Below are 18,221 nucleotides of genomic sequence, written 5' to 3'. Positions count from 1 at the left end.
GGGAAGAGCCAATGTAAGCAAATCTATATATATGTCTTCGGATCAACTTCCTGGCGTCCCGTGTAGGGTAATTTCTTTTTTTAGACTTACGCCTTAATATCCTGACAGGTATACATCGAGTTTAATAATTCCTTACGTAAAATGACCCCTGGCACCCCCCCGCCAAGTTCTAGATCAATTGCGTCCCCAAACGGCACCGCAATTTGCTGCGCACTCAAGGGCGAGGGGAGCGATTGTTGTTGGCTCCGCCAATTCCGGGACTGCTAACCAAGATCAGATCCATCCCTTCCGCATCAACCCACTCCTATTTTTCCTTATTGGGGGGAAAGTTGCTGACGATGAGTGAGCTGTCACCAGTCACCTCGATGAGGGGGACCCTTGGGTTGTAACGTAGTGCATGACCGAAACCAGGGCCGTTCTTACCCGTGCTGCACCGTGGCGCAACACATTCAAGGCTGCAAACCCTCATTCCTGATTTCGCGTATCTTGGCGTTGCAGCTCCTGCTGACGTAACCGTTCCACCAATGTTTTATTTTCGTTTCTCAACAATCCCAATTCTACCATCAAACTGGTGGTGGTGCCGTAGCTAAACATATGTAAGAGGTTGTCGTTTTCGGCTTTGAGCAACTGGAGCTTGCTGACGATCTTGTGCGTGAGCTCCTGCTCGTCGTAGTGGCCGTCTTGGGTGAACCGCACTCCCGAGGTACCCATGGATATACTGACGATTAAGGTCTCCAATTTCTCCCGCGTGTCCTCTAACTCCGAGATTTTTTCCTGTAAGGTCTTAGACAAGTCCTGAAACAACTGGTAGTGGTTGTGGGGGATGCGGATGGATTGGTCCATGCCTACGATAGGTGGGTAGCTCAACTCCTTGATCTGTTGCGACCGTGCGTGGTCCATGACCGACAACTGTTCCGTGAGGTTCTTGATCATCTGGTTCTTGAGGATCATTTCCACCTTCAACTCCTGGCACTCCTGTTCTGCCGCCTGCAAGCGACTGGCTGGGACGTCGGGGAACACGGGCTCTTTGGCGTAGGCTGGGATGTAACTGGGGGCGTTGATGTTCAACTGGCCCTTGGACTGGCTATGGAACGGCTTCATCACGTCCTGGGGGTCTCCCGAGAGAAACTCGGGGCCGCTGGCAAGCCCAGCGCCAGTGGTGGTACTGGACCAGAACCGCACCAGCGGATTGGACGTCTGGGTGTCCTGTGAATACGAGGTGTGGGAGGTGGCCTGGCTGAAGGTGTCGTAGAGGCTGGGGTCGTTCATTGTGGGGACGGTTCTACGGGGAATACGGGGTCTTTATATTTGGTGGTGGCAGTAAACCACCCACCACATTTGGTGAATGGCTGTAAACCTTACGTAAGCGGTTGCAGCCAACAGAAAATAGTATATAAATGGAGTATTCCAGCGAGTAAATTAATATTAAATGATGTTTACATTGAATATAGGAGTATAAATGGGATTATTCCCAAGAGGATAGAAGTATAAATGGGAGTTTTCCACCCAGTAGTATTGCAAAGGACTGCAACAAAATGCTCGAAAGCTGTGGCAATGGCCCAATTCTGTGGTAAAAGCTCCAATACTGCTACAACCATCTGTTCTAGTGGCAAGGTTTCTGGCTCTGGCTAGCGCCTGGCTACACCCAGGCGCCTCCGTTCCCAAGCATCTGGCGAAGCATCTGGCCGTTGGGAGTGGCCAACACCTTCTGGGGGAGGGTGACGATCCTGTCGTCGAGGCTGCGGCCCACCAAGAACTCCACCACCGTGTTGGAAAAGTGGTTGCAGTTGTTGTCGAAGATGTCGTAATTGGACGCGTGGTACTTGTTGTGATCGTGGTTGCGGAGCTCTTCCAAAAACTCGTCAAAAATCTCAGGACCGATGAAAGTATCTCCCATGTCGATGACTTCGATGGGGAGACCGTACTTGGTGGTTCCTGGAGGCGACACCTGGATTCCTGCGTTGATATAGTGCTCTTTGTTGTATACCACCACTGAGGTGTGGTAGATGGCCTCGATGGTGGTTCCAAGCACCATTGGCGAGTACACGGCTGCAAGGCCGTGCGAGAGGTCGTAGACGTAGACCTTGACGGCGTAGGCGGGGTCTTCCATGGGAATAGTTTCGTTAGTGGCTAAGATATCACTCTGGGAGAATATCACTTCTAGGCCTAATTGACTTATCAATTAGGTGTAATATCACTAACAGTATCTATAGCGTATTACTTCTGCTTGATGGTTGTATCACTTCTAGTGGAAATGAACTGAACGTATCTAGATTGGCTTCACTTCTGGAGTGGCTCTAACGACAATGATTGGTTTAAGACCCTGGAATGGCTCTGATATTCGAACTTGTGCTTATCACTTCTAGTGAAGGCTAACAATATGGAGTGGCTCTAATTATCTAACTTGTGATTATCACTTCTGCAGTTTATCTTCCAAAAATTAGTTCCAATTATGGCAGTAAGGATTTCCTTCTTCGTTTCGTCAAGGGCTAAGCTCTCTTTATACCATCGTGCCGGTGGCAACCAGCCTTTGCCTCCCGTCGCCTTCGATGGCGTCGCACACCCGCCAGATCACTTTGGCAAATATGCAGGCCAGCTTCTTGTGAGCATCACCACTGCAGAAAACACTGCTAGTAAAAAAATTTCAACACAAACCACCTAATTTCGACTATAACCTTCGATAGAATGTTATAGCCCACGGCAGACCCAGAATCAGTACAACCAGTCCATCCGTGCCCTCGTTGTCGCCAGGCCACCAGGTTTAACCGTCCCATTCCAGTACTTCCCATTAGCTAAGTCCCTAGACGCCAACCAACCTTTGCAACTGTCCAATTGAACATGACTGCAAACATACTTGCCCAAGCGCAGGCGTACAAAACCCAGCTTGACTCATTCTTGGAACGCAAGTTCCTTGACCATACCTGCTTGTTGGGATTGAACTCCATGGTCCAATCCAAGTTCCAAGGCTGGATCACCAACGACTTCTTGAACTACTACAACTCCGTGGAATCTCCAGTCCCCAACAACCAGCTCGAAGAATTCGACACTATCTCGTTGCTCGAGAAGTTGTGGTTGGACTTCCACTACCCCATCATCAAGTTCTTCCAGCAACAGCATGCCATCCACTACCAGCAAGTACACAGTAGCTTCAAGGAGTCGCTCAACCTGGGCCACAGGTCCAAGGGCTCCAGTTTCAAAGTGAAACCCGTGGAAATGAGGAAAATCAATGATAGCTTCACCAAGCTCATCAAAGACGTGTTCCAGTTCTACCGCAACATTCTCAAGCATTTTGCTACCACCTACCAAAATTCGTTGTTGCCTCAGTCATTATTGCTCCATTTCAAGTTTGATGTCAGCTCACAGGCGAAATCTACTTCTGACTCAAACGTGCAAGCAAACATTCTTTATTTGATCCACAAGTGTTTATTGGCTTTGGGTGACGTATCCCGCCATAAAACATTCATAGAAGTTTCCTTTGTTAATCCATGTATCTCTAACAAAGAGTTCTTCAGACACAAGTCCATGACTGCAAAGGAAAAATCAATCGCATTGAAACCTTTTTTTGAAAGATCGATTCAATACTATCAATTCTGTATTCTATTATTGCCAGCTTTGAATGAACCATACAATCACATAGGTGTTATCTTTAACATTATTGAGGACAAGTATAATGCGGTATTGTGGTTATTGAGATCCCAGTTCACCAGAATTCCGGACTTCCAGCTTGGTTTAGCCAATCTTAATCGAATTTTATCCAAAGATACATTCACCAATGAATTGCTACAGCTATTCCATGATAAGAATGATGCTCCGAAGATGAAATCTAACTTTAATACAGCTGATGATCTCAATACTATGTTGATTTGTCTTGCTGGCTATTATTACTTGCCAGGAACTTACAGGAACGGACCAAATATTGTTAAAAAGTTAACATACTCCAAGGTTGAGGGTCAGTTTTTCAACACATTATTAGACTCATTCGAACAACTCTATCAGATTGATGATGACGCATCAGGAAGCTTTTTCATCAAACAGATTACTGTCCTTATTACATTGAACAAGATGATAGAAGATAAGCCAGTTTCTATGTCTGAGAAGATCAGCAAGTCCGAGACTTCGACTAAATTCCACAACTTTATTTTCAGGTATATTGAGTATATCTCAAAAGGTTTGGCATCACTTAATTTGAATCAAAACTCCCTTACCCATTCCTTGATGATCTCCAGACTTATATTAACGTGGCTCAGTGAGAATAATGTTGTATTGAGAGGATTTCAAGCTAGAAAGTACACTGTTGAGGCATTTATCAGGATCTTGAAAGTATATCTCGCGCAGGCCGAGACTTCAGATAGTCCCTCGGGATCTACAGTTACGGAGTTATTGAGTTCAAAATCAAGACCAGTAAGGAATTATTATTTCAGAGAAGATGTATTATTTAGAGATTTTTCAGTCATCAAGTATCAGTTCAAGGATTTTGACGACAATCACCTATTCAAATCTAAGAACTTCAACTTGTTATTGGGAGATTACTCGTCCTATATGGATGGGAAGGTTCCTACTTTCTTGGACAACTCAGTGGTAATGAAGCTCCAACAATTAACCTCTAATAAACTTGAACCTCTGGCTATTGCAGCGGAAATTGAGAGGTATGAGAACAACTTGAGGTTAGGTGCTGTTTTGGTTTCTAGTTCGAATATTTTTGAAAAATACTACGACCAAGATTCCAAGTCTTTTGTGAAGGTTGATATTGCAGAGAGTCAAAACCTCGTGGATATCAACGACTCCCAAAATGAGAAGCGTTTGGATAAAGATCAGAAGAAGGAGAAGAAGAAGGAGAAGAAGAAAGGCAAAGGTAAAAAAGCTGACAAGGCACCAGAAAGTGATCAACAAAGTTCAAAAGTACAACAGGCCATTAACACTTCTTCCACCACTAATGTGGACATCGAGAATTCTATTTATGAAGTTGCAGAAAAAAGTGACCTGGAGAGTCAAGTCAAGGTTCTTAATTCCATTGAAGTAATAGAATCGTCTATTCTCAACCATACTAGTCAATTGAAGGGCAAATTGAATAACAATGCGGAGGATACTGTGGTTGAATCCAGTAGTGAGGTCGAAATTTCTCAAGATGGTCAAGGAAAGGAGTTAAAGGACATGGTCGATATATTAGTCCATGACTCTGGAAACCCTTCCACCTCTCAATCGAAAACTCATATCGGTTCTACTTGGGGAACTCCAAATCCCAATGCAACTCAATTTAAAATCCCTCCTATGCAAGGTGGGTTCGCTGTCTATGGCCATCCACAAGTCCCACCTCAAGCAACCCAATTTGCAACCCACAATGCGTTCCACCCAATGTATGGATCGCAGTTTGTTCCATTTGCTCCATATGGAACTCCTGTTGCGAATAATATGGATGCGGGTAGCACGCCGTTTAATTATCACTCACAGCCAGTGTACAATCCCAATCCAAATTTCTCAACACAAGGTTATTATCAGCTGAGTATGCCACCACCAGGGTACCCTCAATATCCACCATTTCCACAATACAACCCGAATCAGGGAAACGACCAGAGTCAGTTCCACAATCAGTTTTCGCAATATAATAATATATAGGAGGACTGTGTCTGAAAAATGTGTATTTCAAATGTGTGGGGTATAAGCTGTGTCTCGGTAGCTTGACCATGTTGCTCATAGATTATTTATAGATTCCATAAAGTCGTACAATAATATCAACGGTATGGAAATCCAATAAGTCGAATCAGTTTGATGTAATTTTGGAGCTTGTAAAAATGACTGTGTTTCAGTCTTTTCCGCTCTAAATACAATAGCTAGCGCAAACCAATGCAAGGGCAATTTTAGTCACCATTGCACCAATTAAATATGCTATATGAACACAGTTGAATATCGATTCAGGACTATGTTGATGGGCAATAAACACTTACCGAATTGATGGATAAATGAACTTAATAAAGCGGAAAATCAAACATTAATTGCTTCAAAAATCAGTTATTGAACATGTTCGACTTACTAAAGCTGTTGATTGACAATAAAAATAAACTAGCTTTGGAAGGTTGAAGTATATCCTTATCAAGCATTAATTGAAGGTATATTTGACCGGTATTAAAACGATTATGCGGCACATCTACGGGCACTTCAAAATTCATCTAGCCGAACGTCGTATAATTATTTGGTTACTGAAATCAATAAATTATTGCTGTATTTCCAGTTTAAAGCAGAAGTATCCTATCAGCGACATAGGCAACTCATTGACGAGATAAATGCTCCATGCTTTGCGCCAAAAAGAGGCACAGTCATTCCTGTCACACGCTGAAGTGACATCTCCAGCGAATTACGAGCCCTTGATAGGGGTCTGAAAAGTTTCGCGTATAACCTTGCTGGAGTCCGCGGTCACCTGACCCACCATCGCTGGATCCATTGGTGTAGTGTTCAAAGACAAGTGGCGTGATTCAACACTCTTTCTAAGCCAAATACCCGGTCAAAGTCTTCCAGGAGCATCGATAGCACTCTCTTTGCCAGCTCCCGATTTTTGCCTCAGCCAGGACTCCACCTGAGCTTTTTCACCTTTTCAAACCAGTTTCAAAATTCATATCTTGACCACTTCGTCATGGATTCCACCACCATCAAGCATAGAACCTCCAACGAGACCTACACTTTCAACACCCCGGCTGCCGACTCATCCATCGAGCTCTTGAACGAGTTCTACTGGACCAAGGACACCGAGCCCCATGTGACCCGAAGAAAGTTGATTTTGGCCAAGTACCCCGAGGTTACCAAGTTGACAGGCCACGAGCCGTCCTCCAAGTGGTACGCCAGTGGTGTGGTGCTTTTGCAGTTTGCCGTAGCGTACTACCTCAGAAATACTCCCGTTTTCAGTGCTAAGTTCATCGCATTGGCATATGTGATTGGTGCCACCGCCAACCAGGCGCTCTTCTTGGCCATCCACGAGTTGTCCCACAACCTCTTCTTCAGAAAGCCGTTCCACAACAAGATCTTTGCTATTTTCGCCAACTTGCCCATTGGCATTCCCTACTCAGCCTCGTTCCAACCCTACCACCAATTGCACCACAAGTTCTTGGGCGACGAGTACTTGGACACCGACTTGCCCACGCGTGTGGAGGGCTTATTCCTCAGTAACGTGTTTGGTAAGGTGTTTTTTGCCTGTTGCCAGATTTTCTTTTACGCCTTGAGGCCCATGTTCATCACCCAGATCAAGTTCACCTACATCCATCTTTTGAACATTGCTGTCCAGGTGGCTGTAGACTATCTCATGGTCTCCAGCTGGGGCTGGCACACGTTGTCGTACTTCATCATGAGCTCGTTTTTGGCGGGGTCGTTGCATCCCTGTGCTGGCCACTTCATTGCGGAACACTACGTGTTGAACGAGAACAACAAGCCCAGAAATGCCAACATCGTGGAGGGCTCCAATATTGGCAAGCTTCCCGAAGAAACCTACTCCTACTATGGCTCGTTAAACAAATTGACCTGGAATGTGGGTTACCACAACGAGCACCACGACTTCCCATACATTGCGTGGTCCAAGCTCCCCCAGTTGCGGAAAATAGCAGCTGAGTTCTACGATCCGTTGCCCCAGGTTAATTCGTGGTGTGGTGTCATTTGGTGGTTTTGCTTCAACGATATCAACACATTGTGGAACCGAGTCAAGAGAGTGGGTAAGCAAAAGCACGGCCATAAGGTCACCCAGAGATTGGACATGAACTAGACATTTAGGAGCATACAGGAGATGAGACTTTGTGTATATACTTTGAATGGAATTGCTCTTCTCGTAGAGAGATAACTTGTATTGTAATTGGCTCGTTTGGATGTTTTAATTTCCATAATGATTTAATTACCTAGCTGACAAGATACTATGTCATGAGTGTGTTACGCAAACGGGATTACTTGAAAATATCCTACTACTGAAAATTATGGGAATATCGCTGAATATTATTAAGCAGCAGAGTCTGGTCCAAAACATACCATAATGTGAGTGCTAGAGGTTCTAGATTTAGTTGCAGAGTTGTTACCAGCCTTTTATTGGCCCCAACTGACGGTAATCCAAGTTCACAACTTTTACCCTAGATTGAAAATAACAATCTTCTTGACGTAGTGCCAATATTTAGCGGTCTCTCGTAGAAGATAATTCTATTATGTATATACTTACAATAAACATCCCATCCGCTTATATAGCCTTGATCAATCTGGTTATTTGATCCAAACCGTCCTTGTCGAGGTCGGCCAATTTCTGCTGGACAGCCTGGATGAGGTCATCCGTCTTAACCAACTCACCTTCGTCACTGTCGTTACCTTGGCCCAAGGTCTTGATTCTAACCTCACCCTTTGGAAACTCTTCCTTACCCAAAATCACGGCTACTCTAGCACCCGACTTTTCAGCAGCATCGAATTGCTTACGGATATTGGCCTTGTTCTTGTACAAAAACTCACTGTTGATACCAGCCTTCCACAATTGGTTGGTGACACTCATTCTCTCCTTCAAGAAACCGTTCCAACCTTCACCACCCCCGAAAGCCATGATGTAGACTTGGGTTTGGGTGGAGCTGATAGCATCTAACTGCTTGGCAACTCTGGCCTTGATGATCGAGAAAAGTCTCTCGACACCGAAAGAAATACCCACACATGGAATGGACTTACCGTTGGAGAACATACCCACCAAGTTGTCGTAACGACCACCAGCAGCAATGGAACCAACACCGACGTATTCGGAAGCGTCTTCATCGTCCTTCTTAGCGTCCTTGGCATCCTTGGTGGCCTTTTCCTTCAATTCACTGGCATTCTTTGGAGGAGCGGAAGCAGCGGTCACGGCCTCGTAAATCAAGCCGGTGTAGTAGTCCAATCCTCTGGCCAATGACAAGTCGAAACTGATGAACTTGTTGATTTCAAAGGCATCGACGTAGTCAGCCAAAATGGCCATCTCTTCAATACCCTTCTGAGCAGACTCGTTGGTACTCAAAGCTTCGCTGCTCTTCAATTGCTCCAACACTTCTCTGATCGAACCATTTAACTTTACAAACTCTCCGATCTTGTCGGCAACTTCTTCCGGTTGGCCCTTTTCCACAACCATCTCCTTCTTTACAACCTCCCATGGGGACTTGTCCAACTTGTCCACGGCAGATGAGATCTTTCTCACGTCTTCTTCCTTGACACCACAGGCCTGGAAAATACCATCCAAAATCTTTCTGTGGTTGAGCTTGATCTTGAAGTCGTTAATGCCCAAGTTGGTCAAACCGTCACACAAGATGTTCAAGACCTCCGAGTCAGGCACCATGGTGTCGTAGTTCCCAGCAATATCGAAATCACACTGGTAGAACTCTCTCATTCTTCCCTTGGTCATGGCAGGCTGGTCTCTTCTGTAGACCTTGGCGATGTGGTATCTCTTGATGGAGCTGATGCTGTTGCAAGCCACGAATCTGGCGAAAGGCACCGTCAAGTCGTATCTCAACGAGGTCAATTCACCACCCTGGTCCTCCAAGTTGTAGATCAACTTGGAGTCCTCACCGTACTTTCCAGTTAAGATCTCCCTCAATTCGAACACAGGGGTGTCGATAGTAACACCACCGTGCTTCTTGAAGAGCTGGGTCAACGAGCTGAAAATGCCCTCTCTGATGATCATGTCCTTATCGGCCCAATCCTTGGTACCTTTTGGAGTCTTCAACAAGAACTGGTCGGACTTTTTGGACTTCTTGGACTTGCCTCCTTCCTTAGGAGGGTTGGCCTTGGGGGCCTTGGGGGTCTGGGCAACAGCTTCGGTCGACATCGTTCTGACAGTTCTCGATAGTATGGCTAACCTTTTGAACATATGAGTCGTGAGTAAATTTTTTCATTTCATTTTGCGTCCAGTGCGGGTGGAGGGCCCAGTCGACTGGAGGACATCTTTGGACATTTCACTGAGTTTCAGAGTTGGGGTATGTAGAGAGGGGATGAGATACGAGAGAACTGGGTAAGGTGTATCGGTAGGATAACCTATTAATTAAATTGGAGCTGATTCTACTGTTACCGTTCGAGTGAATGCAAAAGTTGGAGCAGTGAATTCGCACCATGAATTTTGAGTCATATCTAATAAGAGGGAAATTCACTGGGTGAGAAGAGTAAAATCTACTGAAATGCTAGAGTGCCGTCAATATTTGCATTAGAGCTATATACCACCTTAAATTGAGATTTTTTCAGATCTAGTAAATGGTTTAGTTAATGTAAGAGCACTTTAGGACAGCCGTCAGAGGGCTGGTGGCCAGTGTGCGGAAGCATGAAAACGCTGTGCTTGCGCTCAACCACTTAATGTATCAATTCTGGCAAGAAAACAAGGATCTAGTCAAACTGTATTAGATTGCCAAGGGCATCAAAGTAATAAACGCCAACTAGTTTTGAGGACAAAAACAAGTCTAGAATTGTAACGGAAGTCTGATATACTTCCGTCGACAATCTGCTTGCTGCCTGGAATCAACTCTGATGTAGAATCTATGGATAATGTCCTACTTGCATATTTCCGAGGTAGTTGTCCATCCACAGTAGCACAGAACTGGCCTACACTACTCTTGGGCACATTGTCGTTTTTAATAGCATTACCGTGCATGTGACACCCTCAAGCTCAAGTAAACATCGTCGAGAGAGCCAGTGTATGGGTGACATGCTCGAGCACAAAAATGCCATCGTGTATCGGACCAATACACGATGTATTTTAGATTTTGGAATAGCATAATTCCAAACCAAGGCAGGAATCTCATTAAGTGGTCCATTTGTCGTTCCTTCCACTGCTTCATTGTTACACTGAATTTTCAGCTATGAAGTCTATTACTTTAGTCTTCATTGATGGCACTAGGTTTAGAAAACTTCAATCTCATCACTCCATCACTGAGGATTCTCTTACCCCAGTTACCGGCAGCAGGATCACCAGTCTCATCTCTGCACTGCTTCAAGAAGGGCAACAACGACGTACCCCCAGTTCCCTTTTCTTCGGCGCCTTTTCTCTTCATCTTAGCCAATCCCGATCTCAAAGTGCTCGAAGAGCCAGCCGACTGCGACTTCTTTGCTTGGAGAACAACGTATCTAGTCACGATTTGGATATGCTTGTCTCTGAACAGCTTCAACATGGCCAAACAGGCGTCGTAACTGAGAGTCAACTCGGGATCTCTCGATTCCAACACAAACTCACGGATAGTGGTAGAGTCCTCGATCTTCTTCAAGAAATCACGGTGGTTTCCAGGCATGTAATCACGCATTTCATTCATGAACCCGTTTTCAGGCTTGTCGTTGGAGCTTCTTTGTTCGTGGGGCAAGGGTCTTTCTCCGGTAGAATAGTGCTTGACGCTCAACAACACATCCAAGAACTGGATAAGAGAGCTCTGAGCGTTGGAGCCTCCTGAGTAGGTTCGTGGCTGAGGCTCGTTGCCGTACACCACCCCGTTCTTATCCAAGCCAACATCACCCATGTTCTTCCACCCAGCCAAGTAAGGGCGTATTCTGTAGTAAAACACATGAGGATCGCACATCTCTTCCATTCTCATCAAAACAGACCCCAAGTGGTCGATGGACTCTGCCAAATTCTGCAACACGGAGACCAACTTCTTGACGTTCTTGTTGTTGGCGTGCTTCATGGCCTCCAATCCTGCCTTGATGGAAAACGAGCCCTTGTACTCGAAGTACACACTCACGAGGTAGAACCAGCTTTCGTCAATCGACCCTGTGAACGTGTTTATGGTGGTCAAGTTGTCCAAATCCCAGATGTCCTCGTTTTCTGCGGTTGGAATGATCTGCTTGAAGTTCCAAAGACACAACCCCGCATAGGTGGCGACAGGGGGCAACCTGAGGTACTCAGAAACTTCTATCCACGGTTTGGCAATCTGCTGGGGGAGTTTATTGGTGGGTTCACTGGTGCCCCAGATGTAGGCATGGGCCAAAAAGCCAAGTACGGTGTACGCTCTTCTGTACTGCTCCACCGAGGTCAACTGCAGCGTCTGCAACACTTCAAGCTTGTCTATGATGGATCTGACCCGCTTGGTCAAGATCAACGACGGGAGGTTTGCTACCAAGTCTTCCCATGGCGTGTAGTAGTGCTGGGGGAGTCTGGAGAGCGGCATCTTGTCCGGCAAGAAGCCTGAGTTGGGGAAGACGTCGAAGTCTTCCATACGTGGAATGGCCATGGCGAAGGAGTGGTGTGGGAGGTGGAGGGAGAGAGGAACAACGGATACAACTGTAGATTTGTATCAGATGATATCCGCGCTTAAGAAAAATTTGTGGTGATCACGTAACCGCCAAATCCCGAGGCCGTTTTAAAACCCGGCAGGCAGTGGGCTCGAAACGGCGGGGCCAGATGGTGTCTGTCCAGAGTGCCGAGGTGCGGGTGTTTATGTTGCAGTCACTGAGGAGTCTACTGGACTGCCTTTCCGAGTCTTTTCACGGAGCAGAGCATCCGCAAATCTCAGATGATCTTGGCTTGCTTCGAAATTGATGTGGCGAGTCAAAATCTACTCACGTGTAGTATTCTGTGAGGCTGAGGCTCGTAAGTTATTGGCACTCATCAGAACGGGTCATTTATTCCCGAATGGTCATCTTCCTGGAGCAGCATCTGATGTCTGATGTCTTACAGTGTCCTTTTTTGAGGAGCTCCAGCTGCTTGTAGCCCAGAAAAATCACTATTCACAGCAGCATGCACCGTAAAGATTTATTTACTGCTTGCACAATAATTTGGACTTCGCTTTTATTACTCACTAATGAATTATGGTTCTGTGGAGTTTAGCCGGGCGATTAGTATCTATTCCAAGAGCATGTATTATCAGAACACGCTATTGTCGACTTCATCCTATCCATTCGTGAACAGCTATATATAGACACACGATTGTAGATTTTCGAGTCATACAGCTACAGGCAGAACATTAATTATCAGCACAAACTCTTGTAGACTAGAAGCTATCGGGTCATTTTCAACTCTAAAGAATATACTACTATCCTCTCAAAGCTATCTGGTAATTAGCGGCTGCAGAACATCCGTACTTCAACTCGTAGTTACTTTAATTTTAGTCAGATTAATACAACTACAAAAATTTTCCAGACTATTACAACACCCATACCACCATCCATAGTACTGTCGATTTCCCAGCGTCCACAGAATGCCACGCCACTCAAGCTGCCCATGGAGGCCTCCCTGCCCTCTTCCGCCAGAACCGGCTCCTTCCCCTAAGGTGAGTGGGCTGCGCACGCCCTCTCAGTGAATGGTCATTTTTCTGGCCCACCACCACAATCTGAAACGAGCTAGTACCACCTGCGGTTCATACCATCCCATTGAGACCCCAATCCAACCAGCATGTCATTCAAAGGTATCAAGAAGTCCATTGTCCGGGCGCCCCAAAATTTTCGGCAAAAAATGAACATGGGAGAGGTCACCCAGGACCCAGTGTACTTGGATGCAGAAAGAAGATTCAAAGAATTGGAAGTGGAAACCAAGAAGTTGAGCGACGAGTCCAAGCGTTACTTCGCAGCCGTCAACGGGATGTTGGACTACCAGATCGACTTCTCCAAGGCCATCGAGGAAATCTACAAGCCTATCAGTGGCAGATTGTCTGACCCCACTTCCACAGTGCCAGAAGACAACCCCGAAGGTATCAAGGCTTCGGAACAGTACCGGGAGGTGGTTAAGGAGTTGAAGGAAACGTTGAAGCCTGATTTGGAGTTGATCGAGAAGAGAATCGTTCAACCAGCCCAAGAGTTGCTCAAAGTCATCCAGGCCATCAGAAGGATGGCCACCAAGAGAGACCACAAGCAGGTGGACTTGGATCGCCACAAGAGAACCTTTAAGAAGTATGAGGACAAGAAGGAGAGAACTGCCAAGGATGAAGAGAAAATGTACTCTGCCGAGGCCGAGGTTTCCGTGGCACAACAGGAGTATGACTACTACAACGAAATGTTGAAGACTGAGCTTCCAATCTTGTTCCAAATGCAGTCGGACTTTATTAAGCCTTTGTTTGTTAGTTTCTACTACATGCAATTGAATATCTTTTACACCTTATACAATAGAATGGAAGAATTGAAGATTCCTTACTTCGACTTGACCAGTGACATAGTGGAAGCCTATAACTACAAGAAGGGAAACATAGAGGAACAGACTGATGCTATCACAATCACTCACTTCAAGGTAGGCCATGCTAAGAACAAGTTGGAAGCAACGAAGAGACGTCATGCCATGATGAACGGAGGTGCTCCAGTTGCCCCAGGATCTGAACAGTTACCAGCTTATGGTCAATACGGCCAGCAGCCTCAGTATGGTCAGCAACCACAATATGGCCAACAACCACAATACGGTGATTATAAGGACCCCAATGGACCAGGTTACCAAGCACCCGCAGCTGCTGGTGCTCCAGCTTATGGGGGATATGGCCAGCAGCCAGCGGCTCCTCAGTATGGCGTCCAATCCCCGGCCACGACAGGTTATGGTGTTCAGTCCCCAGCTACAACAGGGTATGGTGTTCAATCTCCAGCTACAACAGGGTATGGAGCAACTCCTGCTGCTGCTGCTGCTGCTCCAGCATATGGTGCCCAATCCCCTGTTGCAACTGGGTACGGAGCTGCACCAGCATACCAAGCACCTGCTCCTCCTACGCCTGCTCCAAGTGCGGGGGGACAAACGTGCACTGCATTATATGATTACACTGCGCAAGCACAAGGTGACTTGACCTTTGCTGCAGGAGCCGTTATTGAGATTGTGGAAAAGACCAATGATGTGAACGGCTGGTGGACAGGCAGATACAATGGCCAAACTGGTGTCTTCCCAGGAAACTACGTCCAATTGAACTAGCTCGATAGTGTACTCAGTGATATTCAGGATAATATTGGAGTATAGGGGCATCTTGCAATTATTCGTACTTTTTGTATTTGATAATAGTATTTTTTCAAACTAATACACAGACTAAAATGAGGAATTTGTACACTTTTCAATCAACTTCGTCAGCTGCTCTGATGGTTGTCAAACAATGGGAAATTTGTAAGGATAGCAATCTCTAACAATTGTTATAACCTTTTCAATAATCAATACTCATAAGGGTTCTAGTATTTTTTGTATGAAGGATTATTGGCGTTTCTACTAATCCTCGAATAATTCGTTCTTTTTTTTGCTAATTTTTTGAAAATTTTGCAACAATTTAAAAACTAATAAAGATCTAACTAGCCCCTTGAGACTCTCAACCAGTACAATCACTTCAGTAAAACAAGCTCGCTGCAAAAATAGCAATTATGCACAGTCTCACCAACAATTTCCTTCGTTGGCCTTCGCAACTTTTAGTTGCGGTTAGGTAGGCATCGCTTAGTAATATGTGACAGGCGTGCGGCGTTATATTTCTTGCCTCTTCTTTGCCCAACAGTTCAGGGTCTATTACCTATCATTGAGCTGATTGGCCCTATGATACAGCCTAACACCTTAAGGACATCAAGTGCCATTGTAATCTACGTTGTATATTGCTCTTTTACATGGCCATTCGTACCGTGTCTTAACCATGCGAGGCACTCCCGAGATGCCGAGAGAATCATCCTCATCCCGGTCGTGCGCATACGAGACATCATCAACTCTTGTTCCGACATACCTGGTGGTTGGGAGTGATGTTATGCCTGTTACACTCTAGAACCTTATAGAAACTCAACTTTCTTCCATGTTTGCTACACTTGATTTGAACTCCAAGAGCTCACGGGCCGAAGGAGTTTCCAAAGTAGAGAAACCCACCAAGCGAAGATCAAAAACGGGATGCTTAACTTGTCGGAAACGAAAGAAAAAATGTGACGAGGCCCGTCCAGTTTGCGTATTCTGCCAGAAAAGAGGACTTAGCTGTGAATGGGAAATCAAGCATTATGGGTTGGTTGAGATCAAGGTCAAGAACGAAGCAAGGATGGAAGATCCTAGAGTGATGAACCCAACGGATCTAATTCAACTGATCCAAGGCCAAGGTGGGAGACTTAATGAGTTCGATCCTGGTTACAATGAAAAGAAACCTTCAGATACTGAGCCTTATCTGAGAGAGGAAATCATTGAAATCCCTCGCAATATAGAACATGACTACACACCCGGAAATGCCCAATCATTGACAAGTTTTTTGGAGGATGAACTCACTGATAAAACAGACAATCTCGACAGTCAACTAGCTTTGAGCAGAGTTCAATCACCGTTGCCTGATTTTCTAAACGAATTCACTCTTAATGAGATTTTCAGTAATTATACCCCCATGCTAGTTCAACCTTCTTCATCATTTAATCTTTTTCTCGATGATAAGGGGCTTGTTTATCTAAATTATTTTGAAAGTAATGTTGCCAATCTACTATCGGTAAGTCCACGGTCATCCAATTACTTTTTGAAAACATTCTTTACTTTAGCAGTCAGCAATGAGTCAATTCTGAATGCATTGGCTGCATGGGGTGCTCTCTTCCATAGTGATGCAAACCACGAGATTGTGAACAAGTATCTTCAAAGATCAAAGGATTATGCAAATAAGTCTTTATTGAATAAGTATGACTACTTTGTCACTTTGGCGTACTATTTGATAAACATTGGTATTCAAGTATGTTCTGGCGATACCAAAAATTGGCATACTATCTTCAACAAATGTTGTGATCTTTTGGGAGCGTATGGTGGGGTTCGCAAGTTTATAAAGGATTTTAATTACTCGAATGATTGCAAATTCTTACTAGCAAATTTCCAATTCCATGATGTGATGTCTTCTGAGACCCTCACAAATGGAACTAGATGTTTGCTAAGCAACTACAATGATATCTTTCAAACCAAAAATTCTTCGGGAGATGAAGAGTATGGCATAGACCCATACCAAGGATGTATCCAACCTATTGTGTTATTATTGGGAGAAATTATGAACTGTTATGCCAAAGTCAAAAGTGCAACCACTGAACTAAATAAGGAACTCAATTCTGGTGAAGCAAAAAATATTGTTCAGATTCATTCAAGAAGGTTAAATCATTATGAGGTTATCGACCAATTTCACTATGAATTGGCAAACAAGGTCAGGTACTGCGAACCTTTGAAATCCCAGTTGGATCAATTGCCCACAGAAGAAGAGAAAGAAAAGCATTTAAAGTTGTTTGAGCTATACAGAATAACGTCCAAGATGTATTTAGCATTATATTTCAAACAACTACAACCAAATTCGAGTGAAGTTCAAAATCTTCTCCTTTCCTCACTCAAAATAATTGATGAATTGATCGAGACTTATATGAAGGGGGCTTTTAATATGTCACTTTTAATATGTGGGATATCATGCTGTAATGAGTATGATCGAATGATCTTGGATAAAAAATTCCAAAAGATATACTCCAGTTACAAAGTTGGAAATGTTAAAAGGATATGGCATATCGTTAAAGAAAGCTGGAGAAGGAATGCCACTGGTGGTGTTTGTATCGATTGGATAGATATATGTAATGACTTTGGGTGGAAATTGTCATTGTGCTAGATTTCCGGCGTGTTATTTAGGCTCGAAAATATAAAGAATAAAAGGGTTTGTTTTACTTTGATAACTCGTAGATGCATATTGATGCTTCCCAGAGCTTTGAAATTCGATTACCCAAAGTGTAGTCAAAAAAAGTAGCCCGATGCGGGGGTCGAACCCGCAACCTTTTGATGTCTATTCTAAGAGTCAAACGCTCTACCGATTGAGCTAACCAGGCTTTATTTTCTGCTTAAACTGATGGAAAACTAAATGATAAAATTGAGTATATTTTACGTAAGCACATTTGGGCACATACCATTTTCAACAGCTAACTCAAAAAATTAGCTGGGTCTTCCCAGGTATTGGCAAGGAAAAAGTCTTCGGATTAAAGGAGAATGGAGGCTACGGAGTGCTCGATATCGACTTGCAACTCAGAGCCAGAAGGGCTTTATACATATACAACACCCTCACCGACACTAAGCATATCCACTATGCTATCCTCAGAGGAAAATTACAGAGTATCACCCCNNNNAGCCACGGATGGTTTTGCTTCCTCATGGGAGGCAACTATTCCCGAACATTCAGGGTGAAAGAACTCTGTCAACACGTGGATCTCACGGAAGCGGAAAGAGAATACTTGAAGGCATGGTTCTCGTTGATCACCATACGCGGGGACGTCCAAGCGTTCCCAGAGATGTGGGCCAGCAAAGAAGTGGTAGAAGAATCCATACAAAGAGGATGTCTAAAACTAGAAGGATTCCTTGACAACATCCT

At 44.7% G+C, this 18,221-nt stretch overlaps 9 protein-coding genes and 1 non-coding gene across 10 annotated transcripts in view; 5 read left to right on the top strand and 5 right to left on the bottom strand.

Moving 5' to 3' along the window:
* Positions 1–465: 465 nt before the first annotated feature.
* On the bottom strand, positions 466–1,269 carry MUM2 (Mum2p; the record flags this gene model as incomplete). Its single annotated transcript, XM_020211328.1, has 1 exon — positions 466–1,269. The coding sequence occupies one exon, from the start codon at positions 1,267–1,269 to the stop codon at positions 466–468; it is 804 nt and encodes a 267-aa protein (XP_020066449.1).
* A 370-nt stretch (positions 1,270–1,639) lies between these two features.
* CANTADRAFT_44165 (uncharacterized protein) lies at positions 1,640–2,110 on the bottom strand (the record flags this gene model as incomplete). Its single annotated transcript, XM_020209063.1, has 1 exon — positions 1,640–2,110. One exon carries the CDS (start codon positions 2,108–2,110, stop codon positions 1,640–1,642), a length of 471 nt encoding a protein of 156 aa, XP_020066448.1.
* Positions 2,111–2,838: 728 nt separating this feature from the next.
* Positions 2,839–4,884, top strand: EST1 (Est1p; the record flags this gene model as incomplete). The annotated part of the gene is made up of 4 exons (XM_020209000.1): positions 2,839–4,041; positions 4,114–4,351; positions 4,403–4,551; positions 4,654–4,884. Coding segments are annotated over 4 exons (1,821 nt in total), but the record flags the coding sequence as incomplete, so codon positions are not given.
* A 1,741-nt stretch (positions 4,885–6,625) lies between these two features.
* Positions 6,626–7,741, top strand: DES1 (Des1p; the record flags this gene model as incomplete). Its single annotated transcript, XM_020206383.1, has 1 exon — positions 6,626–7,741. The coding sequence occupies one exon, from the start codon at positions 6,626–6,628 to the stop codon at positions 7,739–7,741; it is 1,116 nt and encodes a 371-aa protein (XP_020066446.1).
* Positions 7,742–8,200: 459 nt separating this feature from the next.
* On the bottom strand, positions 8,201–9,793 carry HTS1 (histidine--tRNA ligase; the record flags this gene model as incomplete). Its single annotated transcript, XM_020206382.1, has 1 exon — positions 8,201–9,793. One exon carries the CDS (start codon positions 9,791–9,793, stop codon positions 8,201–8,203), a length of 1,593 nt encoding a protein of 530 aa, XP_020066445.1.
* A 1,036-nt stretch (positions 9,794–10,829) lies between these two features.
* CANTADRAFT_87331 (dioxygenase) lies at positions 10,830–12,173 on the bottom strand (the record flags this gene model as incomplete). The annotated part of the gene is made up of 1 exon (XM_020211327.1): positions 10,830–12,173. The coding sequence occupies one exon, from the start codon at positions 12,171–12,173 to the stop codon at positions 10,830–10,832; it is 1,344 nt and encodes a 447-aa protein (XP_020066444.1).
* A 1,160-nt stretch (positions 12,174–13,333) lies between these two features.
* RVS167 (amphiphysin) lies at positions 13,334–14,821 on the top strand (the record flags this gene model as incomplete). The annotated part of the gene is made up of 1 exon (XM_020211326.1): positions 13,334–14,821. The coding sequence occupies one exon, from the start codon at positions 13,334–13,336 to the stop codon at positions 14,819–14,821; it is 1,488 nt and encodes a 495-aa protein (XP_020066443.1).
* Positions 14,822–15,508: 687 nt separating this feature from the next.
* On the top strand, positions 15,509–17,517 carry CANTADRAFT_24308 (Zn(II)2Cys6 transcription factor). Its single transcript, XM_020207075.1, has one exon. It carries the CDS (start codon positions 15,669–15,671, stop codon positions 17,469–17,471), a length of 1,803 nt encoding a protein of 600 aa, XP_020066442.1. The 5' UTR covers positions 15,509–15,668; the 3' UTR covers positions 17,472–17,517.
* An 87-nt stretch (positions 17,518–17,604) lies between these two features.
* Positions 17,605–17,685, bottom strand: CANTADRAFT_t1. The gene has a single exon. It is a non-coding gene; the product is annotated as a tRNA-Lys (tRNA).
* Positions 17,686–17,740: 55 nt separating this feature from the next.
* The window catches only part of CANTADRAFT_103050 (uncharacterized protein), a 1,226-nt gene continuing 745 nt past the window's right edge, over positions 17,741–18,221 (top strand). Inside the window, exon 1 of the mRNA XM_020206165.1 lies at positions 17,741–18,221. This exon is cut by the window's right edge and continues 745 nt beyond it. Coding sequence (XP_020066441.1) covers positions 18,004–18,221 — 218 coding nt within the window. The 5' untranslated portion in view covers positions 17,741–18,003.

The sequence above is a fragment of the Suhomyces tanzawaensis genome (genome assembly GCF_001661415.1).
Source record: "Suhomyces tanzawaensis NRRL Y-17324 unplaced genomic scaffold CANTAscaffold_1, whole genome shotgun sequence".
NCBI classification, from domain to species: Eukaryota; Fungi; Ascomycota; class Pichiomycetes; order Serinales; family Debaryomycetaceae; genus Suhomyces; species Suhomyces tanzawaensis.
The sequence above is the reverse complement of the archived record's forward strand: the minus strand, read 5'-3'. Positions and strand labels throughout refer to the sequence as shown.

Excerpts from the sequence above, each read along its gene's own strand:
- CANTADRAFT_24308 (XM_020207075.1), top strand. The coding sequence starts at position 15,669 with ATGTTTGCTACACTTGATTTGAACTCCAAGAGCTCACGGGCCGAAGGA.